This window comes from Sorex fumeus, unplaced genomic scaffold (genome assembly GCF_029834395.1).
Source record: "Sorex fumeus unplaced genomic scaffold, SorFum_2.1 ptg000058l, whole genome shotgun sequence".
NCBI classification, from domain to species: Eukaryota; Metazoa; Chordata; class Mammalia; order Eulipotyphla; family Soricidae; genus Sorex; species Sorex fumeus.
This window is the reverse complement of record NW_026606115.1, coordinates 13,386,706-13,412,276: the sequence shown is the minus strand read 5'-3', so window position 1 is coordinate 13,412,276 and position 25,571 is coordinate 13,386,706. Positions and strand designations below refer to the sequence as shown.

Genomic DNA, 25,571 nt, shown 5'->3' with positions numbered 1-25,571 from the left:
TTTGACAGATACTAAATATTTTCACTTGAGAAAAATCAATTAAACTGAATACTTAATAAAAGCAATTAGCTTTAAGATTGGACTCCTCAAGTATAATTCTTTCCCATTGACATTAGTGTGTACATAGTTGTACAAACATACTCCTTACTCTAATTTAAAAAAAAACTCTTCTACCATGTTTAGTGAGTAAATAGAATTTTAACAATAAATTCTGTGTAAAAAGGAGTCATAGTATATGTGAACAGTAATCATTCAAATAATCTACAAAATGTTCTAACAAATTTCTAGTTATGCACAGTTGCACATGCAGTGACTTTGTAATACCTACTTATCCACTGAAACTCAACTTACCTGTGAGATCATACAGAAGGTAGGCTCTATCCTTTTACTCAGCCAACTGGGTTGAATCCTTGGCACTGCATAAGTAGATAACTCAAGATTAAGAGCTCAGTGGACTGAGCACATGCCCTGAAACTGCAGGCCTGGGTTCAATCCCCAAGAATCCTGTGGTCCCCTGAGTACCACCAGGGTAAAAAAAAAAAGAACCAATCAGTCAGGACTAGTCCCAAATCACCATCAGGTGTGGTACCTGAACAAAACAAAAAAAAATGTTGCTTCCTCACAAAAGCATCTCATAGATTGTGTTAAGGATCCCTCTTACTGCCTTGATTTCATCAAATATCACTTGTACTAGTCTATCTCCTTCACTAAAAGAGTCCATGCCCTGCTCTCTTTTCCTATATGTCCAATTTCTAGTAAGGTGCCTGATAGAGAAAGATACTTAATACATGCTTGTGAGGTGAGTGGATGAAAAAAATGAACAGATGCATCATTACTAAATACTTACTTACCTATTCTATGCAATCTATAGAGAAAATAATAGAACATTAAAATCACCTTCATTGGTATCAAGACATGTATAATTTTATTTGAAAGATAAGTTCTAATACTATGGTACAATTAAACAGAAGGAGACCATCTTGTTCATGAAAAATAAATATTAGGATTTTAGAAAAGAAGAGAGTAATTAGGGCTATGAGCCACAAGAAGATTACAGGGACAATGGAACATTTGTCAGTGTCTAGAGACATGTTTATTCTCACAATTCAGAGAGTGCTACTGGCATCTAGTGGATGTAAGCTTGAGATGCTTCTAAACACGTAAACCAAATGGTGACTCTTACCTCTCTATGTAACAAAGTATAATTATTCAAAAATGTCAATGAATAAAATCTCAATAAATATTAAATATAATGTCAAAGTGATGGAGATGAGATATTCTGTGCTAAAGGTATTTAGAAATCAAAAGTTCGGTTATAGGGGCTAGAGCAATAGCACAGCGGGTAGGGCGTTTTGCCTTGCACGCGGCCAACCCGGGTTCAATTCCCAGCATCCCATATGGTCGCCTGAGCACTGCCAGGGATAATTCCTGAGTGCAGAGCCAGGAGTAATCCCTGTGCATCTCCAGGTGTGACCCAAAAAGCAAAAAAAAAAAAGTTCCAGTTATAGCTGTCATTAAATGCTCAAAATAGCCACTGTAGTTTTAAACCAACTAGCTTTCCTATGCATACTTAAATAAGCCTCTAAAGCTAATATCAGCTACATGCTGTGCTAGCAGTGTAGTCATTCCCATTTATTATTTTCTTTACTGTCCATTTATCTGATGGATATGATTTTCACAGCCATCCTGCAGTAGATTTTAATGTCCCTTTTCTGCAGAAAGTGCAAGAAAACATTAACACGTATAAGTTACCAGATCACTAAACTAATACATGCCAGAGCCAGTTTGAACTCAGATGAATTTGCTGTCAGAGCTTCTACTGTTTCCATTACCCACTTTGCTTCTGCATACCCATTTGTATGAAAGGGAAGGAAGGAATGAAAATTTTGCTGAACTTCAGTTTTTTTAATCCCCTTTATATTTTGTACATGTAGACATGGTTCATGAGATTATGTAATATTTAAGAATCTAACAGTGTCATGTGGGAAAATGACCTATTCGCTATTTCAGTGATCGCTGGATTTATTATAATAAAATGAATTTAAAACTTTACTAAGTTTACTGAGAAGTAAATATTTTATTTAATCTTCGTAATCTTGGTTTGCTTATGAACTGGTATGGTAAAAAAATCTCTGGGGTTTATAATTTATTCTAGCCTGCACCAAGCACCATGATAGAATGGGAAAGCTGTAATTGATCACATTTGTGTTTTTTTAAATCTTTATTTAAGAATGCTTGGGCCTATAGACAATCATTTTACCCCTAGTCAGTGGAGTATGTAACTCTTAAATATACCTTTTGTTTATCAATATTGGCAGGGGGATCCTGTAGAGAATGGAAAAATACCTTTCATGAAGCAGATCCAGGCTAATCTGTTCTCCAGTCAGTTTTTCCTATTCCTACTAATCAGCAGTCTCTTGTCCTGTCTTGGCTCATTAATAACCTTGTTTATTTAACCCTCTGAACTTCATTTTTATATGTCAAATTGAGATAAGAATTATAACTATATTTTATTTTTAAATTTTATTTAAAGAACTATGATTTACAAAGTTATTGATAGTTGAGATTTAAGCATATAATATTCTAGCACCATTCTCACCACCAGTGTTCCAATGTTCCCTCCCATACCGCCAGCCTTCCACCTTGACAAGCACATTATAAAATTTTGTGGATATAGTTTGAATCTCATGTTTACAGTGTTGTCTGTAATATATATATATATTATATATACCACACCCTGATATTACTAGTATCGCTGATTTTCCTGACTTCTGTCCCCTTGTTACTTCCCTTTCTCATCTTCCTTCCCTTCCTTCCTTCTTTTTACTTATTTATTTATTTAGTTAGTTAGTTTTGGCTTTTTGGGTCACAGCCAGAGATGCACAGGGGTTTCTTCTGGCTCTGCACTCAGTAATTACTCCTGGCGGTGCTCGGGGATAGGGGATGCTGGGGATCGAACTAGGTCAGCCACATGCAAGGCAAATGCCCTACCTGCTGTACTATCGCTCCAGCCTCCAACCACATTTAAGATTATATCTTTAAAATGAATTTCAGGGGGCTGGAGAGATAGCACAGTGGGTAGGGCATTTGCCTTGCACATGGCCAACCCGGGTTCGATTCCCAGCATCCCATATGATCCCCTGAGCACCACCAGGAGTAACTCCTGAGTGCAGAGCCAGGAGTAACCCCTGTGCATTGCCAGGTGTGACCCAAAAAGCAAAAAAATAAATAAATAAAATGAATTTCAGGCTTAATATAAGGCTAAGAGGACAGGTATTGGAGGCAGAAAAAAACTAGATTCAAATTACACACTCATTGCTACCAGCTGTGTTGCTTTGGACACATTTAAAAAGTTTCCTCGATTTATTTTCCATATCTAAAAAAATGGGGATAATAAATGTACTAATCTCATGATAATTAAATGTGAACAATGCAGGTAAAAATCTGAACGCTAGTATCTGGTAAAGAATAGATCCTCAGGCCAGAGAAACAGTATGGTGGATAAGGCACATGCTTTGCATGCAGCTGACCAGTGTTTGATTCCTTGTACCACATATAGTCCCCGGAGCACTGCCAGGAGTGATTCCTGAGCACAACTGGATATGACCCCAAAATAAGAAATGAATTTAAAAGAATAAAAGAATAGATCCTAAAAAAATCAGTATTTATTTTGTGTTTTTTGTATAAAACTATCATTAAGATAGCATAGTGAGGAAGGCTTTTAAATTAATCTTCACTGGGACTGAGTCATAGACCAAAACTAGCCTTTGAACAAGTGATTTATCTTCTCTATATTTTTGTTTCTTAATCTGAAAATAGAGATATAACAAAGTTTATGGGGACTAAAAGAGGCAAGGTATATAACATATGTAGTATAATAAATACTGCTGTAAAATTACTGAGCAGTTTTTGCAGAGTATGGCCATAATTTTCTGTTTTAAAAGTAGGATTTTGCAGCTGGAATAATTTCAGATATGTAATAACTATAGAGAAGTTATTTTTAAAAACCTTAGAGTGTAAAATCTCACTGGAGTTGGGCAAAGGGGTAGAGGAGCCTTACAAAGCATAAAGGGAGATAAAGGAATGACTGGAAACCCCATACCAGAACAAACCATAAGTCTAAGGAGGAAGAGGAGAGAGTAGTTTTATATTCTGTCTTAGTGATCAAATTATTATGAGGTGGACAGTCCAGACCACAGTGATGTTAAGCTATTCGTCTTCCATCATGATCACGATCATGATCATCCTGTTGTTCGTCGATTGCCTCAAGCAGGCACCAGTAACGTGCCCTTCGTCCTAGCCCTGAGATTTTAAAAAGTGCCATATTCAAGGCTCTTTCAGGGTTAGGAGAATGACACCCATCATTGTTACTGGTATTTGGCATATTGGGTAAGCCATGGGGAGTTTGCCATACTCTGCCGTGTGGGCAGGTTACATTCGGTAGTCTGCCAGGTTGTCCAAAGTAAGAATGAGATAATAAGATGTCGCGAGGCCACAAATGCAGCCACACACTTCCTGGAGCTGGGTTTTATAGTCTCTGGGTCTTGGCTGTTGATGGGATTACATGGCTGGGTGGGGGGGCAGTTGGTGGGTGTGATACCTGCCTACTGGAAGATGGAGGATCTGGGTGGAGGATGCTCAGCCCCAATCCAAGCAGGCTTGGAGATCTCATCCCTGGGACCTGCATGCCTTTGTTCCTCTGCCGGTGCCTTCATACGTGTGGAGAGTGGTCTCAGCATGGTTGTGGCTGGTTCTAGAGGTCTTCAGCTGCCCGATCTCTGCTCAGGGCGGGGAGGGAAACTCAACCTGCCCCTCTCCAAGGAGCCCCAGCAAGGACAGCCAGGCCTGGGGGAAGAGACTCTGCGCTGTTCTCTTCTGGGAGCTGGGTTTTATAGTCTCTGGGTCTTGGCCATTGATGGGATTACAGAGGAACAAAGGCATGCGGGTCCCAGGACTGAGATCTCCAAGCCTGCTCGGATCGGGGCTGAGCATCCTCCACGCAGATCCTCCATCTTCCAGTAGGCAGGGGTCACACCCACCAACTGTCCCCACCCCCACCCCCACCCCGGCACTGTGTAATCCCATCAATGACCAAGACCCAGAGACTATAAAACCCAGCTCCTGGAAGAGAACAGAGCAGGGTATCCTGCCCCCGCGCCTGGGTGTCCTCTGTCCTCGCCAGGGCCCCTTGGAGGGGGGCGGGTTGAGTTTCCCTCCCCGCCCTGAGCAGAGCTCGGGCAGCCGAAGACCTCTAGAACCAGCCACAACCATGCTGAGACCACTCTCCACACGCATGAAGATACCAGCAGAGGAACAAAGGCATGCGGGTCCCAAGGCTGAGATCTCCAAGCCTGCTCGGATCAGGGGTGAGCATCCTCCACCCAGATCCTCCATCTTCCAGTAGGCAGGGGTCACACCCACCAACTGCCCCCCGACACCGTGTAATCCCTTTCATCTTCCATGGAGATACCAATTATGGAGGCCAGACATGGGATCATTAATGCTTTAAATGAACAGATCATCTTTCAGTTTCATATAGACAGCCTGAGTCCGATGTGCTCATTGTGGTCTGTCTGAAACTGTTGTAAATAAAAAATACATTTTAGTGAAAAATTTCAAAAGGCCCTGACTATCAAAAAAAAATGCTTAATGAAAAAAATTCTCGTTGGTCTCTGTCTTCTGGGCCCCACCATCTTCTTCTCTTATACTTCTCATTAATTCCCTACTATAATATTTTGCCTAGTTCACCTTCAGTTAAAACTGATACTAATTTAGATAATTTTTTTCAGGAATCAAAACCTTCATTTTGATCATTTTTAGGGATCATCTCTTAATGGTGGAAGTAAAACTTAGGGCAATATATCAGGGACTCTATTCATGAACTTTCCTGCTACTAAAACAACATTGTAAACCCTATTTTCAAATTCTGACATTTAATGATGTCTTAAATTCTGAAATTTTAGAATGTCTTGTCACTTATTTAATCAGTTCCTCTGGGAGGAAACTGTTCTGATATTGTTAAACATTTTTTCCCTTTTGATTTTTCAGTTACTCATTTTGATCACTTTTTAAATATTGTGTTTAAAATAATTTTTGCATTCTCTGTAATTTATTAGAGTAAATAAAATGTGTCACTTTAAAAAATTTTGTGATCCTGAATTATAAACAAGGCTTCCTGTACACTTCCCTAATATCAGTAGATGGCAGCACACACTCTTTGTGAAGGGTAAAGAGTGTGGTGACACCATTTTATGTGAATAGCTGTTAAATTCAGAAGCAGGATCTCATCAAAATGGTTGTATTTGGTGATGCATTGAAATAATTTATTCACAGGGTTTTTTCCCTTCTGTGGATACCATGGAAATAAATGTTGAGCGATTTAATACCATAAAACCTCATTAACTGAACTCTGCCAATTGGAATTGGTCATAATTCAGAAAGTGGTTTGGGATGAAATTTATTTCCTTTCGTTCAGAGTATGGAAAAGACTTTGTTCAGCAAATTGCTAGGGTGTCTTTCTTTGAACTGCTAAATTAAACTATACTTTTAAGTGAGTTTAAAATCATTTCATTAAAAGAAGTTCAGGCTCCTATTTATTAATAGCTTGCTTTTAAGTGGATTAATATATTAATCCTTATTACAAAGTATTTCTGTATTTAAGTAATGTAGAATTCTGACATTTTGAAAACCAAAATATGAACTCAGAAATTGTTAAATATATCTCAAGTGCATATACTCTATAATCCCTGTCTAAAAGTATGGAATGTTTACTACAAAAAATGCTTAGTTGGATTTAATTGCATATCCATTGTATACAGCATTGAAGTCACAGAGATAGTTACTATATGGCTCTTAAGATAGTGTATAAAGGTGTATCAAATAAATATAGATAAAGATATATAATGAGAGACATTGTGTGCTAGCATAAGCATGGTAGTACAGAGAAAGAACATAAATAACTTTATTCACCAGAATCAGGGAAGGCGCCTTAGAAGAGGCAGGCTTAAATTATAAAAAGGAATTTGCTGGGAAGCAAACATAACAAAAACATTCGAAGTATGGGATAACACGTAAAGAGATTATAAAGACATATACCTGTAAAATCTAATTTATTCAATATCACTTAACCATAGAAATTATGTTGAATGAGAATGGAGGAAAGAGATCAATTATTAAGCATGAGCTAATCACATGTGAATAAAAATTAATTTGTTATTGTCAAGATATGGGTACAAATAGGGAAATGGTGAAAGATGAAACAAAGAGTGAAGCAAGAGCCATATCATGAAGGACCTTTAATTCCATGCCAAGAAGTTTGGTATAGAATTGAATTTATCCTGTACTGGTGTTAGGTAAACATCCAGGATTCCTGAACCAGAGAATTACATGACAAACTCTGCTCTAAGAGCATCTTAGCAACTGTATAGAACTTGAACTGAAGTGAGAGGAAAGAAAATCTACTTTGGAAACTATGAGAATAGCCCGGGGTGAGAGGAAAATCAATGAAAGCCTAACTTGAAATATTGTAAGAGTCACTGTCACTGTCCTCCCATTGTTCATCGATTTGCTCGAGCAGGCCAGTAACATCTCCATTGTGACAATTGTTACTGTATTTGGCATATCGAATACACCACGGGTAGCTTACCAGGCTTTGCCATGTGGGCGAGATACTCTCGGTAGTTTGCCGGGCTCTCCGAGAGGGACGGAGGAATCGAACTCGGGTCAGCCATGTTGGCCGCTTGTAAGGCAAATGCCCTACCCGCTGTGTTATGGCTCCAGCCCATTGTAAGAGTAAGAGAACAGTTACAAAAAAAATCGAGGAGAGTAGGTGAAGGGATATGCATGATAAAATTGCAGTATCTGTACTGCAAACTATTAATGCCCCAAAGGAAAGGGAGAAACAAGGAACATATCTGCCATAGAAGCAGGCCATGGGAGGTGTTGGGGGGAGGAAAACAGGTGACATTGGTGGTGGGAAATGTACACTTGGTAAAGGGATAGGTGTTGGAATATATGACTGAAAACCAATTATGAACAACTTGTGATTGTATGTCTCACTGTGATTCAATAAAAATGTAAATATAAAAATACAAATTGGAAATAAAAGTAATTAAAAATATTTAGGAGATAAACACACACAGGCCCAAGACTTGGTTGACAACTTATATGGAAAAATGAAGGTAATGTATTAGTCAAAAATAACCCCAAGGGGTCAGAATGCGTAGACAGTGAGCAGGGTGCTTGCTTTGCACATATCCAGCCTGGGTTCAATTCCTGGTACCGAATATGGTCCCTCAAGCATTGCCAGAAATGATCCCTGAGTGCAGAGACAAAAATAAACCACTGAGCATGGCCAGGTGTGATCCAGAAACCAAAATGAAGAAACCTAAGGGCCCTGAGAGATGATTCAGTGTTCTGGAGCACATGCTTTGTATTCACAAAGCCCAGGTTCCATTCCCAGTGTCACATAGTCTCCTGAACACCAAGCTGGAAGTAGCCCCTGAGCACCATTAACTGCCAGATATTTGACTTTGGTGACTGATTTATGTAGAAGATAGTACTATCTACTGAGATTGGAAATACAAGAGAAAAATAATTAGATTGCAGCACATATTGGCTAAATTTTATTTAACTAAAACATGGACGAGAAAACCAGACTAGAAAAGCCCAATAAACTGATAAACAATTGATGAAAAAATATCTAACTGTTCATATTTTCATATAATACTGATGGGTCTTAATTAAGTTTATCATCGACCCAGAAAATAGATCCTTATCAAAAGTAGGTATTGTGCAGCACAAAATTTTGCAGACGAATAAATATTTTTGTTCTCATTTGTTTTGTCATCAAAGACCTCTTTTAGTGGTTAGCCTCTATACTAGTACTATAGTTATAGGGACAAAAAGACAAAGTCCTCTCCAAAAAGAATTATATTAGTCTCATCAAAAGGATTAGAAAATACTTCATAAAGGAGTATAAGGTTATACATAAATGATAAAGATTCAAGGATTAGATGAAGGGAAAAAAGAGTAAAAACCTAACATTTCAATTGCATCACTAGAATATGAAGTGAGTTAAATGGAAAATAATACAAACATGAGGTAGACTGGTAAGATAGGAGCTAGAAGTGTTGGATGGTAAAGGGTATTCTATTCCATACTAGAACATTTGAACTTCATCCTGGAGTTAGAAGGGCTATTTTTGAGGTGGACCCCCACCCCCTGCTGCCACAGGTAATGCTGAAATGACCTGGTGGCCTTTCCTGCTGATTCTCTGCTAACCGGGCCAGATGGCTCAGTGCTAGATCCTGAAGATAGTTGCTTGTTGGATCCTGTGGTGTTGGGACAAAGGGCTGTAAGATACTGTTAGTAACAGTGCTGATGATTGAGTTCATAAAGAAAGGAGGTTCTGATGAGTTATCCATATATATGATGTCCTTTAAAATATGAATTATCTTTTTATATGATGTCATTTATGACATATAAGTGCTGCTGCAATCACTGATAATTTTCTTGTATGCATTGAAGTGTCAATGATACTGCCTCTAGATTTTTTTATTAGTAACTATTATAATAATAATAGTAACTATTTATCCTCTGAGTATGGGCTTAATGTTTTTAAATAACAAAGCCAATGTATGTTTTACCAGAGCCAAACATGATAAACTAATGATTTTCATGTGTACTTTATAAAAACTTCCCCAATATTTGGGGCACCATCGATTATAAATATAAGACACATAGGTTATATATCACTACTTTAATATGCTGCTATTTTTACTTTAATGTAATATATCATTCTACATATAAGTAGTACAAATTGCATAGAATTATTTATCCATCACTTCGTCATTGACTTTAGCATCTTAACTTTTGAATATTAAATAAAGTAAACTAATCCATCTATTTCAATTTCTCTCTTCTTTCTTTCTGAACCCACCCCAACCCAGGAAGCATTGTGAGTGTTGGTGACCCAAAGAAAAAATACACGAGATTTGAAAAAATTGGTCAAGGGTAAGTGATTGTTACTTGAAATATCAATAGACAGCCACCAGATACATACATTAAGATTTAGTAACAGCTTAGTTTTCTGACAAATCATGCTTCAAATTTCCTGGATTATACCATGTTTCATATTCTCAGTACTGGCTTTTCAGCATGACAGACAGATTATTAGTTTAGGAATACATTCTGCTAGAATCTTTAATGCTACTGGAATGACATTAAAATTTAAAGGACATTTTGATCTCATATAGTTAGAAGATTGACACTAATTTCCCTAGAAAAGTGGTAAGGTTATTGGTACCTTTGCACCCTACATCTTTACAGATGTTATGTAAGGTCCTGTTTTGTTGTCAAAGTACAAAGCTACAGGTAGTAGGGAACATCTTTATTGAATGTTCCCAAGGTGGCAGCGTTTACTCTATGAGTAAGGAGAAAACAGATCAGTGAACTCTCTATATGAGATGAGATGTATCATTTTACCTTTCATGTTTGTTAAGAATAAAGAGTACCAGGCCCCACTTTCAGAACTTTGATTCAGAGGTCTGGAGTGTTTCAGGAATATGATTTTCGTAAATTCCCTGCAACAATCCTGATTATCAACTAGGCATAGGAACCATGGAGCTAGTTTTCGCAGTAGAGCTGAAGATGGGAGTTCCCTGTTCTACAGAGCTTCTTCTATTACAACTATTTCTCAGTGTGAAAATAAATAGGAGGATATCAAGAGGCAATACTGTTTTGAATCAGGAGGATAAAAATTTTGTTTAAAGAAAATTCAAGTGTCCTTAAGATGGGCAATGAGACAAGATATTTAAATAAATGCTTTGTACTTGGAATTAAGATACTACCCCTGGATGAAACAAGAGACTGAGAAGAAAATTCATATAACTGTTTTATCTCCAAATTGTACTAACAGGTTAACAGAGTAGTCAGTTTTGTGTTTTTATTTCCTTTTTTCTTTTGGACCACACATGCTTTGCTCAGGGCCTACTCCTCACTCTGTGCTCAGGATTCATTCCCGATGCTTCTGGGGGACCATATATGGTGCAGGAGATCAAACCAGGGTCAGGTATATGCAAGGCAACAACTTATCCCTATACTTACTCTCCAGACCCTAGAGTCTGATTTCTGAAAAGAAAATGTTGAACTTCTTTTAGTACTTCACTGCTTTTCCTGAGATTCTTACTTTCAGAAAAATCTAGGTCCAGGAGATAGTACTTTAATCAGGGCACAGGCTAAGCATGCAGTCCTATATGGCCCCTCCAACATCACTTTGTGTATCCCTGAAGGCTCATGAGCTCTGCCAGGGTGGCCTTGGTGGACCCTAGTACCACACAGCACCACTGTATTCTCGAGTCCTATAAATGAACTGCCAGATAATTTACCTGAATATTTCCACAAGTGGTCCCCTATTCCCCTGAGCATGGCTTAAGAGGGTCCCAACCAAAGGAAAATTATATATTCACTTGCCCATTTTATTTTTATCATTAATTTTTGTTTTTGGGACACATCTGGTAGTGCTCAGGGCTTACTCCTGGCTTAGTGCTCAAGGATCACCCCTGGTAATGTATGGGAATCCATATGGAGTGTCAAGGACTGAACCCGGGCAGCTGTGTGCAAGGCAAGTGCCTTATCTGCTATACTATCTATCCCTAGCTTAACTTTTTAAATTATTTTTTATGTTTTCTATCTTTTCTCTCCTAGCTTTTGTAATAGTATTTCTTTTGAAATGGCCTACTTCATTTGAAAAGTAAGGGAACACACTTAGACATTTTGGCTAGCCAAGGCAAGAGGGACGGTTGTGGGGATTACACCTGGTAGAAATCAAGGGAGAAGATCCTGAGGGAAAGGCAAAAAACTGAGGTAGAGATATGTTGCTACATTTTCATAGGAGAAAACATAATAGTGTTCTGCATCTGAAATGTATTGCTTCTTTATTTGTTGTTTGATAACTCTGATATCCTCTTTGGTCATTTGAAAAATTGTAGGTAGCCCCTATCATACCTATGAGTGTTATGATATAACAGTACTGTCCAGTTGAACTTTCTATGATAATAAAAATACTGTATATCTGTGCTGTTGAGTATGACAGCTGCTAGCCATGTGTAACTATGGAACACTTGAAGTGTGTCCAGTGAAAATGAATAGTCTCTCAAAGAACTTTGTCTACTGTGATAAAAGCTGACAGAGATTAAACAGGGTGCAAGAAATATACTGAGAAGAGCCTACTCAATGACCTAATTGCTGGGCAGGGTTGGTTTCTGTGGCCATTATTTCCCACTTGGAGTTTTCTGTTTTAAACTCTGATGGACCAATGATTTTATATAAGTAAGGAATTGACACACATTTTCATTATTATTATTAATTTATTGAGGTAACAAACATATAATTCTTTACATGTTTTACAGGAACACACTACTAATGCCAAAGTGCCAATATCTCTCCTACATAATCCATTGTAACTTTTTAGCCCTCTCTTTCCACTTACGGCACCTCAGTTCTGTTGTCAAAGTCTAAGAATTTGGACACTTTATTCCCTTGCTTTATTTATTCATATACTACCACCTATGAGTGAAATTGCTCAGTGTTTGTCTTTCTTCTTCTGAGTTCCATCCTTATTTTAGCAACAAAAGCAAAACTTATCCTTTCTTACAGCACAATAGTGTTCCTTTGTGAATATATGTATAAATATCACTATATATATACATACCATAACTTGTTATCCGCCCATCTATCATTGGGTGTTTGGGTTGTTTCCAAAGTCTAAGTGCACTATTATTTAAAAAAAAAGTACTAAACTGTTATAAAAAAAAAGTGTTGCCATTAACATAAATTTGTATAGCTCTTCATAAGGCCATGTAAAAACACCTACTCAATGTCTTCATATTCCAAAAATGTCCAAATAGCGTTGCAAACTTACTTTGCTTGGAAATCAAAATTGTCTTTTAGATTTTATTTTAAACTCATTGAGTCTTTGGCAGAGTTAGCAATAGGAAGATATGCACAATCCACAGGGAAATATTTCAAATTTTTTCTGCCTAATTAACACAAGAGCCATTGGCCAAATGTGTCTTATGAGTCCTTGAAATGTCGCAAGTTCAAGTTGAGGTATGCTGTAAGTATAAAATGATTGAAAAATAATATGGGAAAAATGTAAAATATGTCATTAAGATATTTTTTGTTGTTTACATGTTGAAATTATAATATTTTACACATAATATCCTAAAATTTAAAATTCTACCCCATATTTTAATATAATTCTGAGAAATTTAAAATATACTTGATATTATATTTTGACTGAATGGTACTGTTCGACTTATAGATTAAAAATGGAAAATATTTGTTCATATGTGTTTTTGAAGTTGATTTTTGGAAGTGTGGAGATATCATAATTTGAAGATATCATAATTTTATTTTTATTATTTATTTAATGATGGCCCACCTGAGTCAAAAATTTAATTAAATTTAAAAAGAAGAAAGGAGTTGGTTTTATATTTCTACCAGTGACCAGGTCATGAAGCAAAACTGACTTATCTGGAAACAAAGATTAAACAGCATGCAATTTACATACCAAAGAGAGTTGTTCTTCTGGAATCTGTGCTTCTGACCTCTGAATGTGCAAAAGTAAAGTTCTCAATTTCTGTATACCTCTATAAAAATTTTATAATCTAAAATGAAAAAACACAGCAGAAATATTGCTTGCTGTTTCAAAAAGGTCTGTCTTAAATTCCTAGTGAGCTTATCATTGTTGAAAAAGTCGGCAGAGCAAGCAGATAGTTTGATATAGGTTCAATTCAACTTTTATTTATTTCTTGTTTTTAATCCTTCACCATTTTTATTAAGGTGCTATGATTTATATTAATGTTAATTATCCTTTTTATGTATACATAGTTCCAATTCCATACCCACCACCAGAGTTGCTGCTTCCTCCCACTAATGTTCCAAGGACTCCTTCCATCCAGCTCTCCCCCAGGTTCAGCTCTGTAGGAAAAAATATCTTCTTCTGATATCTTTGGCAATTTGATCCCTTACCCTCTTTCTTTATGAACCTCATATGAAAAATATCTTTTTTATTGTGAAGGTAGTGATACTATGCGCCACATACTTAAGGTTAACTCCTAAAATTCCACAAAATTGTAAATCAATAGTAAGTTGATATTTTTTAAAAATCTTTGCCTATTTTACAGGCATATGAATTTTTAAAATAGTATGAATAATCTATACTTATTTTAAAATTTACATGAAATATGCAACGAATGTACATCTTAGGAAGACTAAATTTCCTTTAATGTATAGGGAATTCTAGATAGTTCTATATACATTATAAAATATACTTTATTCTAAAAATTATAGTTGTTTTCCTGTTAGAACAGTCTATATTACAGATACGCCTTCAACTTACCTTAGAAAAAAAAGGAGTCTACCTTCGCCTCCTTTAGAGTCTAGCATATGGCTTTTAAACTTAGTATTTCCCACCATGCTGTAAATAGCCAGAGTTACTGGGATACCCTTGGTCTTCTGATCTCTTTGAATCTGTTTTTCCCCTCAATAAATATTTTTTGAGTTATTGAAAGTGTTTGTCTTTTTAGCTCTCTTATTCTCTGTTCTCTTTTTGTGTGTGTTATTCCTATCTTGCTGTTTATTTTTCTAAGCATGTCTTCATTCCTTTATCCTTTATATTGACTTGATTTACCTCATCACATCTTGTTCATTTCCGTTGAGTATTTGTGTGTGCTACACGTTTGTCATTTTCATCATATTAGTTTCACCTTCTACTGTCTGTTTTACACACCCACCCACATATATACATGACACACAAAGTAGTTATAAAACCAAGATGCACTGAGGTACATCTCAAAAGACTGTATATACTTTGTATATACTTTGCATTTGGATGTCCTCTATCCTGGAATAGCCTGAATTCCCCAAGCACTGTGCTTGGAGTAGCTCCTAAGCACCACCAAGTATGACCTAAAATCTCAAGTAAATAAGTAATAATTCATGATGTATTTCAATAGCTTCGGTATAATCTAGTAAATTTTATTTATTTGATGTAATTTACATTCTTGTTTGGGGACCACACCCTGGGTAGTCATGGGTACATGAAGTGCTGGGGATTGAATCTAGGACTTCTGCACATAAAGCATGTGCTCAGCCTGTTGAGCCTATTTTCTCAGCCCTATTTACTGTAATTGTATCATTTATTAAATTTAATACAATTTGTTTGTTTTTTATTTTTGGTTTGGCGGTTACACCCAGTGGTAGGCAAGGCATATTCCTAGCTCTCTGTTCATGGTTCACTCCTGGCAGGGTTCTGGATAATTTAAGGTGCTGAGATTGAAATCAGTTTGGCCACATGCAAGGCAACCACCTTGTTTTGTGCTATCTCACCAGTCCTATGTATTTAGTAGATTTTTGCTGTCTGTTCTTAATGTTTGAAATGAATTAGAAAATATTTATCTGTAGAACAAAAAAGAACCATAGGAAAATTTTTTTTTATTTTGCTTAATTATTCTCAGTGCATTTTTTTCATGGATATTTGAACTATGTTAAGGAAACTATTTTCTACTCTCATTATATAGAGTTTTTACTTTCTTTTCCTTAAATGTTTTAATTGTTTTGTTTTACCTATTATGATAGTGACACTTAAACATGTGTCAGTAATCATTTGGTATTAAGACTAATCAGCTCCAGTATTCCACATTTCTGCTTCAAGGAAAATAATGTACTCTAAGGAGATGGATTTAAGTACGACCTTTCCATTAATCATCCTCATGTATGTGGAAAACTAAAATGTTCTAGTATGGGTTGCAGCCAGCCCAGCATTTAGGCCTGGAGCCAGAGAACTGTTTCATCTTCCATAAATCAAGTTCAGGCTACAAGTCTGATCATTTGAGACTGTAGCTATGGGTGGAAGGCTAAAATATGGCTTTATTTCACCATATTTTCACAATTTGCCATGATAGAGTTTTATGATTTGCCACCAAATTCTGATATTTTAGCAGGGTATGTAAAGTGAGAGGGGGAGAACACCAAATAAAAAGTTGTACGCATTGCTACATTACCATAAATCAAAACAAGAGTTTCTTATAAATATATCTGGTAGAGACAAGAATGTTCACTCTCTAGGATGTCATTATAAAGTAAGAACTTATTTGATAAATGGTGGTGTATGAGACAACAAAGTCAAATTTTTAATTTAATGTCTATCATCGGCAAGTTTATTTAATTTCTAAGTAAGTAGTAACAAGTGACTGAATTTGCTAAAGTTGTCAGTTTGAAATTTTCTCATTAATATATTCAAAATCTATTTTAAGACCTTTCTTTAAATGACAATATGACAATACACTGAAGACAATTTTCTCTTTCATATTTATACTTACTTTTCCTTCAGTGTTTAAAATGGAAAAATAAATTTACAAAATACATAGTTCAGATTAAACAAATTCTGTCCAGTGCCTATCATGTGTAATACACAGAACATAACAGTACATAAGTACCGGTTTCTAGGAATCACAGTGACCTTTTGCTTAAACTCTCTGAACATCCAAGTAAACAGAAAAGTTGTGTCAATAAATAAGCAGGACCACTCACTTCCAAATGCATGTACCTTTATTCTATATTTTATGCACACGCTCGGGCTGGAGCGATAGAACAGCGGATAGGGCATTTGCCTTGCACACGGCCGAACAAGGTTCGATTCCTCCACCCCTCTCGGAGAGCCTGGCAACTAATGAGAGTATCCCGCCCGTACAGCAGAGCCTTGCAAGCTCCCTGTGGCGTTTTCCATATGCCAAAAACAGTAACAACAAGTCTCACAATGGAGACGTTACTGGTACCCACTCGAGCAAATCGATGAACAACGGGAGGACAGTGCTACAGTGCTACATGCACACACTCATCTGTGCTGTCATTTCCCCCCAAATTCCTTTCTGGCTGCTTCATCCCTGATTTTTCTGTCTATTGGTCGTCTGAGTTCTATGCTTCTTTATATCTGTAGTAGCATATCTACTACACTTAGAACAGCTTGTCTAGATGCATAAGACTACTCAAAAACTCTGAAAATCATAAATAGATCTTTTGTAAATTTTGAAGGTAGCGTGTATATTCTGAACTCAGAAGTCTAGCTACAAATCATGCAAGTTTTTCAAGCCCCGTATTCTCATTCATACTAAGCAGGATGCACATACCACATAAGATTGTGTGAAATGAATCTGTGAAGGCATTTAAAGTGCCTTTAGAAAAGTACATGACATGTAATAAAGTACTCAGTAAATGGTACTTATTATCAGGACTGAGAGACATATTTATATTTTAGTAACATATAGAACAAAATGCAGTAAATATAATTTCAAAGATCCATGGAGACAGAGAAGTGAGGCAGATTATTTATAGCCAGGGAAGAGATGTGACAATGAATTCTTAAAAGAGGATACATTGAATAGTGACTTGAAATGGTACATGACTTAACAAATGGGAATTGTGAAAATGCTATTTTTAAAGGAAGCCAAATGTACATTTGCTTCAAGCTACAAGTTTTATTGACTTAGCTATTCCTTAGGACCTGAAGGAACATGTGGCATGAGTAAATACTCAACAGATATTTCATGATTCATGTCAAAAATACCAGAATAATTAAATCATTAGTATCATTTCTGTGGATCATAAAAAATCCCTCTTGCAGGGCTAGAGCAATAGTGCAGTGGGTAACACGTTTGCCTTACACATGGCCAACCTAGATTCGATACCTGGCATTCCATATGGTACCCAAGCACCAAAAGGAGTAATTCCTGAGCACAGAGCCAGAAATAACCCCAAAGCAATGCCAGGTATTACTCAAGAACCCCAAAAAAGGCCCTCTTAGAAACTAGGGGTTGTGGGGAGGGAGATTTTATGTGGTAGACCACATGCTGTCCCATTACCACATGCCACCCCTGTCAACACCACTGGTGGTGAATATGGAAAAGGTGTATTTTAATATATATTAAATATGTATTTCAATAATATATAATATATATATTATAGGTGATATATGTCCCTGATAATACCGAAGTACTGCTTGCTCAAATGTTGCTGGAAGTATGGCCCTATATAAAAAAAATTCCAGTGTGGTAGAGAAGTTAAAAGGAACTATTGCTAGAAAGATCAATCAGGGATATTTTATTAAATAAACTAAGATATCAAATATCTGTTCTGGGGCTGGAGTGATAGCACAACGGGTAGGGTGTTTGCTTTGCACAAGGCCGAACTGGGTTCGATTCCCAGCATCCTGTATGGTCCCCTGAGTCCCGCCAGGGATAATTTCTGAGTGCAGAGCCAGGAGTAACCCCTGTGCTTCTCTGGGTGTTACCGAGAAAAGCAAAAAAAAAATCTCTTCTACTTTTCATTTGTTTGAGTTTAGCTTTTTAAAACTAGGTTAAAAAGAAGTAGACAGTGTATCTAGTATCAAGTCTACCAGTTCTTCTACACAAATAAAACCTCCAGAAAGAAACTGTTGCTAATTTCTAATGCAATACTTTCATAGGTTCTCTGCACACACATGTGCATATGCACACTTGCACACACATAAATAGCATTTGTTTTCAAATGGAAGGTAATAATTCAATAACTTTTAAAGTTTTTTGACTTGTATTTGAATATATCACTGTTAAGTAAGTGTTGTGTAGTTATATTTTACTTTCTTGGGGTGCTTTTGGCTATGCCTTGCTGTGCACAGGTCTTCTGACTTTGCACTCAGTGCTCAGTGCTCCAAATATAATGCCTGGGATCAAATAGGGGCAGACACATGTAGGGAAAGTACCATGCCCACAATACTATCTCTCTAGCCCATGTATTTCTGTATTTAAGTTGTCATTTCACTTTTATTTACACATTTAAAACCATATGGTCTGGTCACGGTCCTCCCGTTGTTCATCGATTTGCTCGAGCGGTCCCAGTAACATCTCATCGTGAGACTTCTTGTTACTGTGTTTGGCATATCGAAATACATTATGGGTACCTTGCCAGGCTTTGCCGTGCGGGCGAGATACTCTCGGGAGCTTGCCGGGCTCTCCGAGAGGGGTGGAGGAATCGAACTCGGGTCGGCCATGTTGGCTGCGTGCAAGGCAAATGCCCTACCGCTGTGCTATCACTCCAGCCCTAAAACCATACATTATATATAATTATGTGTAAGTTAGGAGAGAATTTTCTACTCTCACATTTACTGAGCAGTATAATTAAAAATCTTCTATGTATCCTTAACACAACTTTGTTTTGTGAGGTGAGGTAACTGTATGCAATAAGACAATAAATTCAACACCATTGTGAACATATTACTTTAAATAAATACACAGACAAAGACACACAGACACACACACACACACACACACACACATATATATATATATATATATGTATGTATGGGGCCAGGCACACTATAAAGTTTCACTAATTGCAGCTTTGGTCTCATGCTTTCAATTTTGTCAAGTCTGTGTTTTAGATATTTGGCTATGCCACTCACCCATATCACCAATATAACTGAACTTTGATGCCTCTTCACCCATTATTTCCAGTTCTCTTGCTACCCCTTTGATTTCTTTCTTTCACTATCTTCCTCCTCTCTAAACACTGGGATCAAGGGTGATCTACACAAGCTGATAGGCGGGTATGAGGTGGGGTGAGAATATGGGATCACTGGTGGAGGGACGTTAACACTGGTGGTGGGATTGGTGTTGAAATATTATATACCTAAAACTCAACTGTCAATAACTTTGTAAATCACAGTTCTTTAATTAAAAAATGAAAAAAAAAACAACTTGGGGCCAGATAGCTCAGCAGTTAAGGCAATTCATTACCTTACATGTAGTTGACCATCATTTGATTCCTGGCACTTTGCACATGATCGCCCAAGCACCACCAGGATTGATCCCTGGGCATAGAGTCCTGAGTACTGCAAGTGGGGCCTAACAACTCTCAAAAAATCTTGAAGAAAAAAATTTCTGGAGTACCTTTTTAAATTCTTTTAGCAGTTATCCAGTTACCTTATCTGAATTTCATCTGAGTTCTATCAGATATATTTGAACTCAAATATGATTTTGTCCCTAAATATATTATTCCTTGTCTTAAATACCCATTAACAACATTTTAGGATGATTCTTCCCTGAATCTGTCCTAAAGATGTGTTGTTAGTTCTTTTACAACATAACTATATACTTTTTTTTTAATTTTCCTATTACAAAGTATTAAGCTTCATAGATGAATTAGTACAGGGACTCCCATATTCTCATCACCCAAATTCAACTTTCATAATTTTTATTATAATCACAGTGCTGTTATAACACAAAGATTTAACAACTGAGAGATACTAACATCCAGTCTTTATATAATATTTATGAATAAAGTCAATATTTATATATCACAATCACAACCATCCTGTTATTCGTCAATTGCCTCGAGCAGGCCCCAGTAACGTTTCCTTCGTCCTAGCCCTGAGATTTAAAAAATAAAGTGCCATATTCAAGGCTCTTTCAGAGTTAGGAGAATGAGACCCTTCATTGTTACTGGTATTTGGCATATTGGGTACGCCACGGGGAGTTTGCCAGACTCTGCCATGTGGGCAGGTTACATTCGGTAGCCTGCCAGTTTGTCCAAAGTAGGAATGAGATGATAAGATGCTTCCGGGAGCTGAGTGTGATAATCTCTGGATCCTGGCCGTTGTTGGGGTTACACTACTGTCTAGCTACTGGCAGGTCCAGTCCCAAACCGTGCAGGCTTGGAGATCTCAGCCCCGGGTCCCACACACCTGGGTTCCTCTGCCAGTTCTTTTATGCGTGAGGCTCATCCAAGTATGTGGAGAGTGGTCCCAGCATGGCCTTGGCTGGGGCCCGGAGGTCTTCAGCTGTTGGGCCCTGGTGAGGACAGTCAGGCACAGGGTAGGAGACTCTGCCTTGTTCTCTCCTGGGAGCTTGGTGTGATAATCTCTGGATCCTGGCCATTGTTGGGGTTACACGGCAGTTGGTGGGTGTAACTGTCTAGCTACTGGCAGGTCCAGTCCCAAACTGTGCAGGCTTGGAGATCTCAGCCCTGAGTCTCACACACCTGGGTTCCTCTGCCAATTCTTTTATGCGTGAGGCTCATCCAAGTGTGTGGAGAGTGGTCCCAGCATGGCCTTGGCTGGGGCCCGAAGGTCTTCAGCTGTTGGGCCCTGGTGAGGACAGTCAGGCACAGGGTAGGAGACTCTGCCTTGTTCTCTCCTGGGAGCTTGGTTATATATATATATATATATATATATATATATATATATATATATATTTATAATCATTTATATTTAACACCCAGTGTTTATATAATCAGAACTAATTGTCTCAAAACTGCACTTTTTTGTTTTCTGTTTTTTTGGTCACATCCAGTGATGTACAGGGGTTACTCCTGGCTCTGCACTCAGGAATTACTCCTGGCGGTGCTCAGGGGACCATATAGGATCCTGGAAATTGAACCTGAGTCGACTGCATGCAAGGCAAATGCCTTACCCGCTGTGCTTCAACCCCAAAACTGCATTTTTAATAGTAGATTTGTTGACATCAGCATCTAAGGAACTACAGTTGTATCTCTTTAAGTTTCCATACTCTAATGCAGTCCCTTTTAATCTTCCACTGATATTCACTTACTAAAGAAACTAGCCATTGTCCTGTACAACAGTGATTTTTAAACACTTTTTATCCCAAGGGATTGGCAGTGGTACAAACATTGGTTCATGGATTAGCTGTTAATACTGCTTTGAATCAGTGGGTAGTAACCCATTGAATTTTCTGATCAATCTACTTGTCATTAAACTCTGATATAATTAGGCACTGTGTGCTACTTGATATGATGTAATATGAAAAACACAGCACTACCTATAAAAATATCTTGCCAGACACTGAATCAGAAGCCAACTTCAATTTCAAGCTAACTTCAATTAACAATAAATATATGGAATAAAGGAGTAGGTGAAATGACATTACCTGAAACTGGTAGACAATGCTAGAAAACGGTATCTTCTACAGTAGTAGTTTTCAACACCTGCTGTTAAAATATTGAAAACTACTGTCAGAGTTTACCAAAGAGGATAATATCACCCCATTGGAGGTGCTGGAATAATGGGGTGAGGGTAAAAACACTTAAGTGCATAATGAAAGTAATGAAAGTAGATTTAGAGAAAGGATCTTAAAGTTAGAGAGAAAGATAGAAAGAGAGAAAGAGAGACAAAGCGTGTCTGCCAAAGAGGCTGATTGGGAGGATACAGGAGGGAAACTGGACATTGGCGGTGGAAAATGTACACTGGTGAAGCAAGGGACAGGTGTTGGAATATTGTATGACTAAAACACAATCACAAACAACTTTGTAACTGTGTATCTCATGATAACTCAACAAAATAATTCAATTTTATAAATGAATACTGGACAAAAAATGTGTTACTTTTTTCCTGAAAAGGGTTGACAAAGCAATTGAGTTTTGGGGACTTCTGTTGTAATGCTTTAATGTATTGATTATTGCCCAGATTACTTAAGAATTAAAAATAGTAAATTTCTGAATATCATTCCTTTTGTCTTATTAATTTGGATGAATTATAATTCACGTAGTTTAGAGAGGAAAGTAAAGACAAGTGCTTAATTTTTTTCATTGCAATTTTCAGTGTGATGAGTTTATATCAAATTTATTTATGAAATTTTCTGATGAAAGTTGTTTTGATTTATTTGTGGGGGGTGTGGGGAGAAGGAAACCTTCTTTATTGAAAGTATTTACCTTTGTCGGGGCTGGAGCGATAGCACAGCGGGTAGGGCATTTGCCTTGCATGCGGCTGACCTGGGTTCAATTCCTCTGTCCCTCTCGGAGAGCCCAGCAAGCTACCGAGAGTATCCTTCCCACACGGCAGAGCCTCGCAAGCTCCCCATGGTGTATTCAATATGTCAAAAACAGTAACAACAAGTCTCACAATGGAGACGTTACTAGTGCCTGCTTGAGCAAACCAATGAACAGTGGGACGACAGTGCTACAGTGCTACCTTTATAAGGGCTGGAGTGATAGCACAGTGGGTAGGGCGTTTGCCTTGCACGCGACTGACCCAGGTTCGATTCCCAGCATTCTATATGGTCCCCCTGAGCACCACCAGGAGTAATTCCTGAGTGCATGAGCCAGAAGTAACCCCTGTGCATCTCCAGGTGTGACCCAAAAAGCAAAAAAGTAATTCACCTTTGTAAATTCATGTTTTTTTTAATGGTTTTAACTTATTTCTATTTCAATCAGTTGCAAGTTTTGTAGCTTTCTTAAAATTATTTTTGGTCACACTAGGTGATGCTCAGGGATTACGCCTGGCTCTGTGCTCAGGGATTACTCCTGCTGGGCTCAGGGGACCATATGGCGTGCTGGGGATGGAACCTGGGAGGTCAGTGTGCAAGGCAAATAACTTACCTGCTGTACTATCATTCCAGCCCCTTTTTGTTGCTTTTTTAATGATCAAACTGTTCCGTCTTTGGCAAAAGGGAATACTTTTCATGGATTTATGTCAGAAAATGACCTTTAAAAACATGCGTATGACATTTGATATTGCAATTATAAAAGGTAAAAGTAAAGGCCCTCCCGTTGATCGTTGATTTGCTCGAGCGGGCCCAGTAACGTCTCCATTGGAGACTTTGTTGTTACTGTGTTTGGCATATCGAATACTCTTGGTAGCTTGCCGGGCTCTCCGAGAGGGGCGGAGGAATCGAACTCGGGTCGGCCATGTTGGCCGCTTGTAAGGCGAATGCCCTACCCGCTGTGCTATTGCTCCAGCCCATTGCAATTATAAATTTAGAAAATATTTATTTATGGTTTTTTCTCTTTAATTCCGACAGGTAATCTTTATGAGCTTCCAAAGTTCACATTGGTTGAGAATGGTTTAACTTAATGTTTCTTTCCCAAATAGTAATTTATAGAAAAAAATAAACACAGAAAATTACAAAATTGCTTGAGAACTTAAATAATAATTTGAACATAAGGCATTTCTTGTTTTTTCCTGAGGGAAAAATTGGGGGAGAATATTATCACCTTTTATTTGGACCTAAATGGTACATTTCTGTTTGAGTTTTGTGTGTCTATGGGTGTGTGTGTATTTTAAGTAGAAGCACACTATGCTTCTTTTTTCTGATATATGCCTATTTCTTAGAAATTGTTTCATGACATACCTCTTTCCTTTTAACCAATGTACGTATTTTGATATTTAGATGTACAATAATCTATTTAATCAGGCCCTAATCAATAGATATTTAATTTGTTTCCAATATTTTGCCACTATAAAAACGTTTCAATGAAAATCCTTACAAACATAATAGGATGCAATTTATGATTAAAAATTACTGAGACTACTTCATTAAACATTTAATTAATTCATTAAACATGCAATTTATGATTAAAAATTACTGAGACTACTTCATTAAACATTTCCACTACTGAGAGTGGAAATGTTTAATGAAGGAAAAGTGTAGTGTTGTTTGTTTGGTTTGGTTTTGGCCCACACTCAGCAATGCTAAGGAATTACTTCTGGCTTTGTGCTCAGGTATTACTCCTGGTGGTGCTTGGGGGATTTTATGGCATGCCAGAGATCAAACCCAGGTTATTAGTGCAAGGCAAATGATCCACCTGCTGTACTATCACTCTGGCCTTGAAAATTGTAGTTTTAATAGTCAAGTTGTGCTCTACAGTGGAGGTTCCATTTAATACTTCTTCCTGTCATGTGCTAAATTATCTGTAATTTCTTTCTGTGGTTTCAGTTACCTGTCATTAACCATGATCTGAAAATATTAAGTACAATCAGACATTTTGAGAGATCCCGTTCACTTAACTTTAATTAGAGTATATTGTAATAAATATTGTAATAAAGTATATTGTACTTTAGTAGGGCTGGAGTGATAGCACGCCTTGCACGCGGCCGACCCAGTTTCGATTTCTTTGTCCCTCTTGGAGAGCCTGGCAAGCTACTGAGAGTATCCCACGTGCATGGCAGAGCTTGGCAAGCTCACCATGACATATTCAATATGGCAAAAACAGTAACAAGTCTCACAGTGGAGATGTTACTGGTGCCCACTCAAGCAAATTGATGAACAACTGGAGGACAGTGCTACAGTGCTACAATTTTTTAGTTAATGTTGTAAACATCACTGTGCCTAATTTATAAATTAAATTTTGTCATAGATATGTATTTATAGGGAAAAAAGTATAAACGGGTAGTGCTTTTGAGCATCCACAAGGGATTTTGAAACATAGTACCTTCAGATAAGGAGAACTTTCAGATGAAAGTGCCTATCTGTCTGTACCTTGCCGACATAGCTATATTCACATATTTGGAATTCTAGTACCATAAAAATACTTCCACACACTTATATTTATAATAAAAATTACATAATAAAGGAACTTTAGCAAGAAGTAGTGTTGCAATACAAAAGTCTCTCCTGAAGAATCCATTGGCTAATAAACTCTATGGTGTATTATGCCATAGAATATTTCTTGTATGTCATATCTTTGCATTGATTAAATCAGTCACATAGCTAAATTTGTGAGAAAGTGGCACTTGAGAC

General features: G+C 37.4%; 1 protein-coding gene across 7 annotated transcripts in view; it reads left to right on the top strand.

The window, feature by feature from the left end:
- Nucleotides 1-25,571, top strand: part of PAK3 (p21 (RAC1) activated kinase 3) — a 365,938-nt gene that overhangs the window by 299,814 nt on the left and 40,553 nt on the right. For all 7 annotated transcript variants that reach the window (XM_056125834.1, XM_056125833.1, XM_056125831.1 and 4 more), the window contains one exon: nucleotides 9,951-10,014. In XM_056125834.1, coding sequence (XP_055981809.1) covers nucleotides 9,951-10,014 — 64 coding nt within the window. The remainder of the gene's footprint in view (nucleotides 1-9,950; nucleotides 10,015-25,571) is intronic.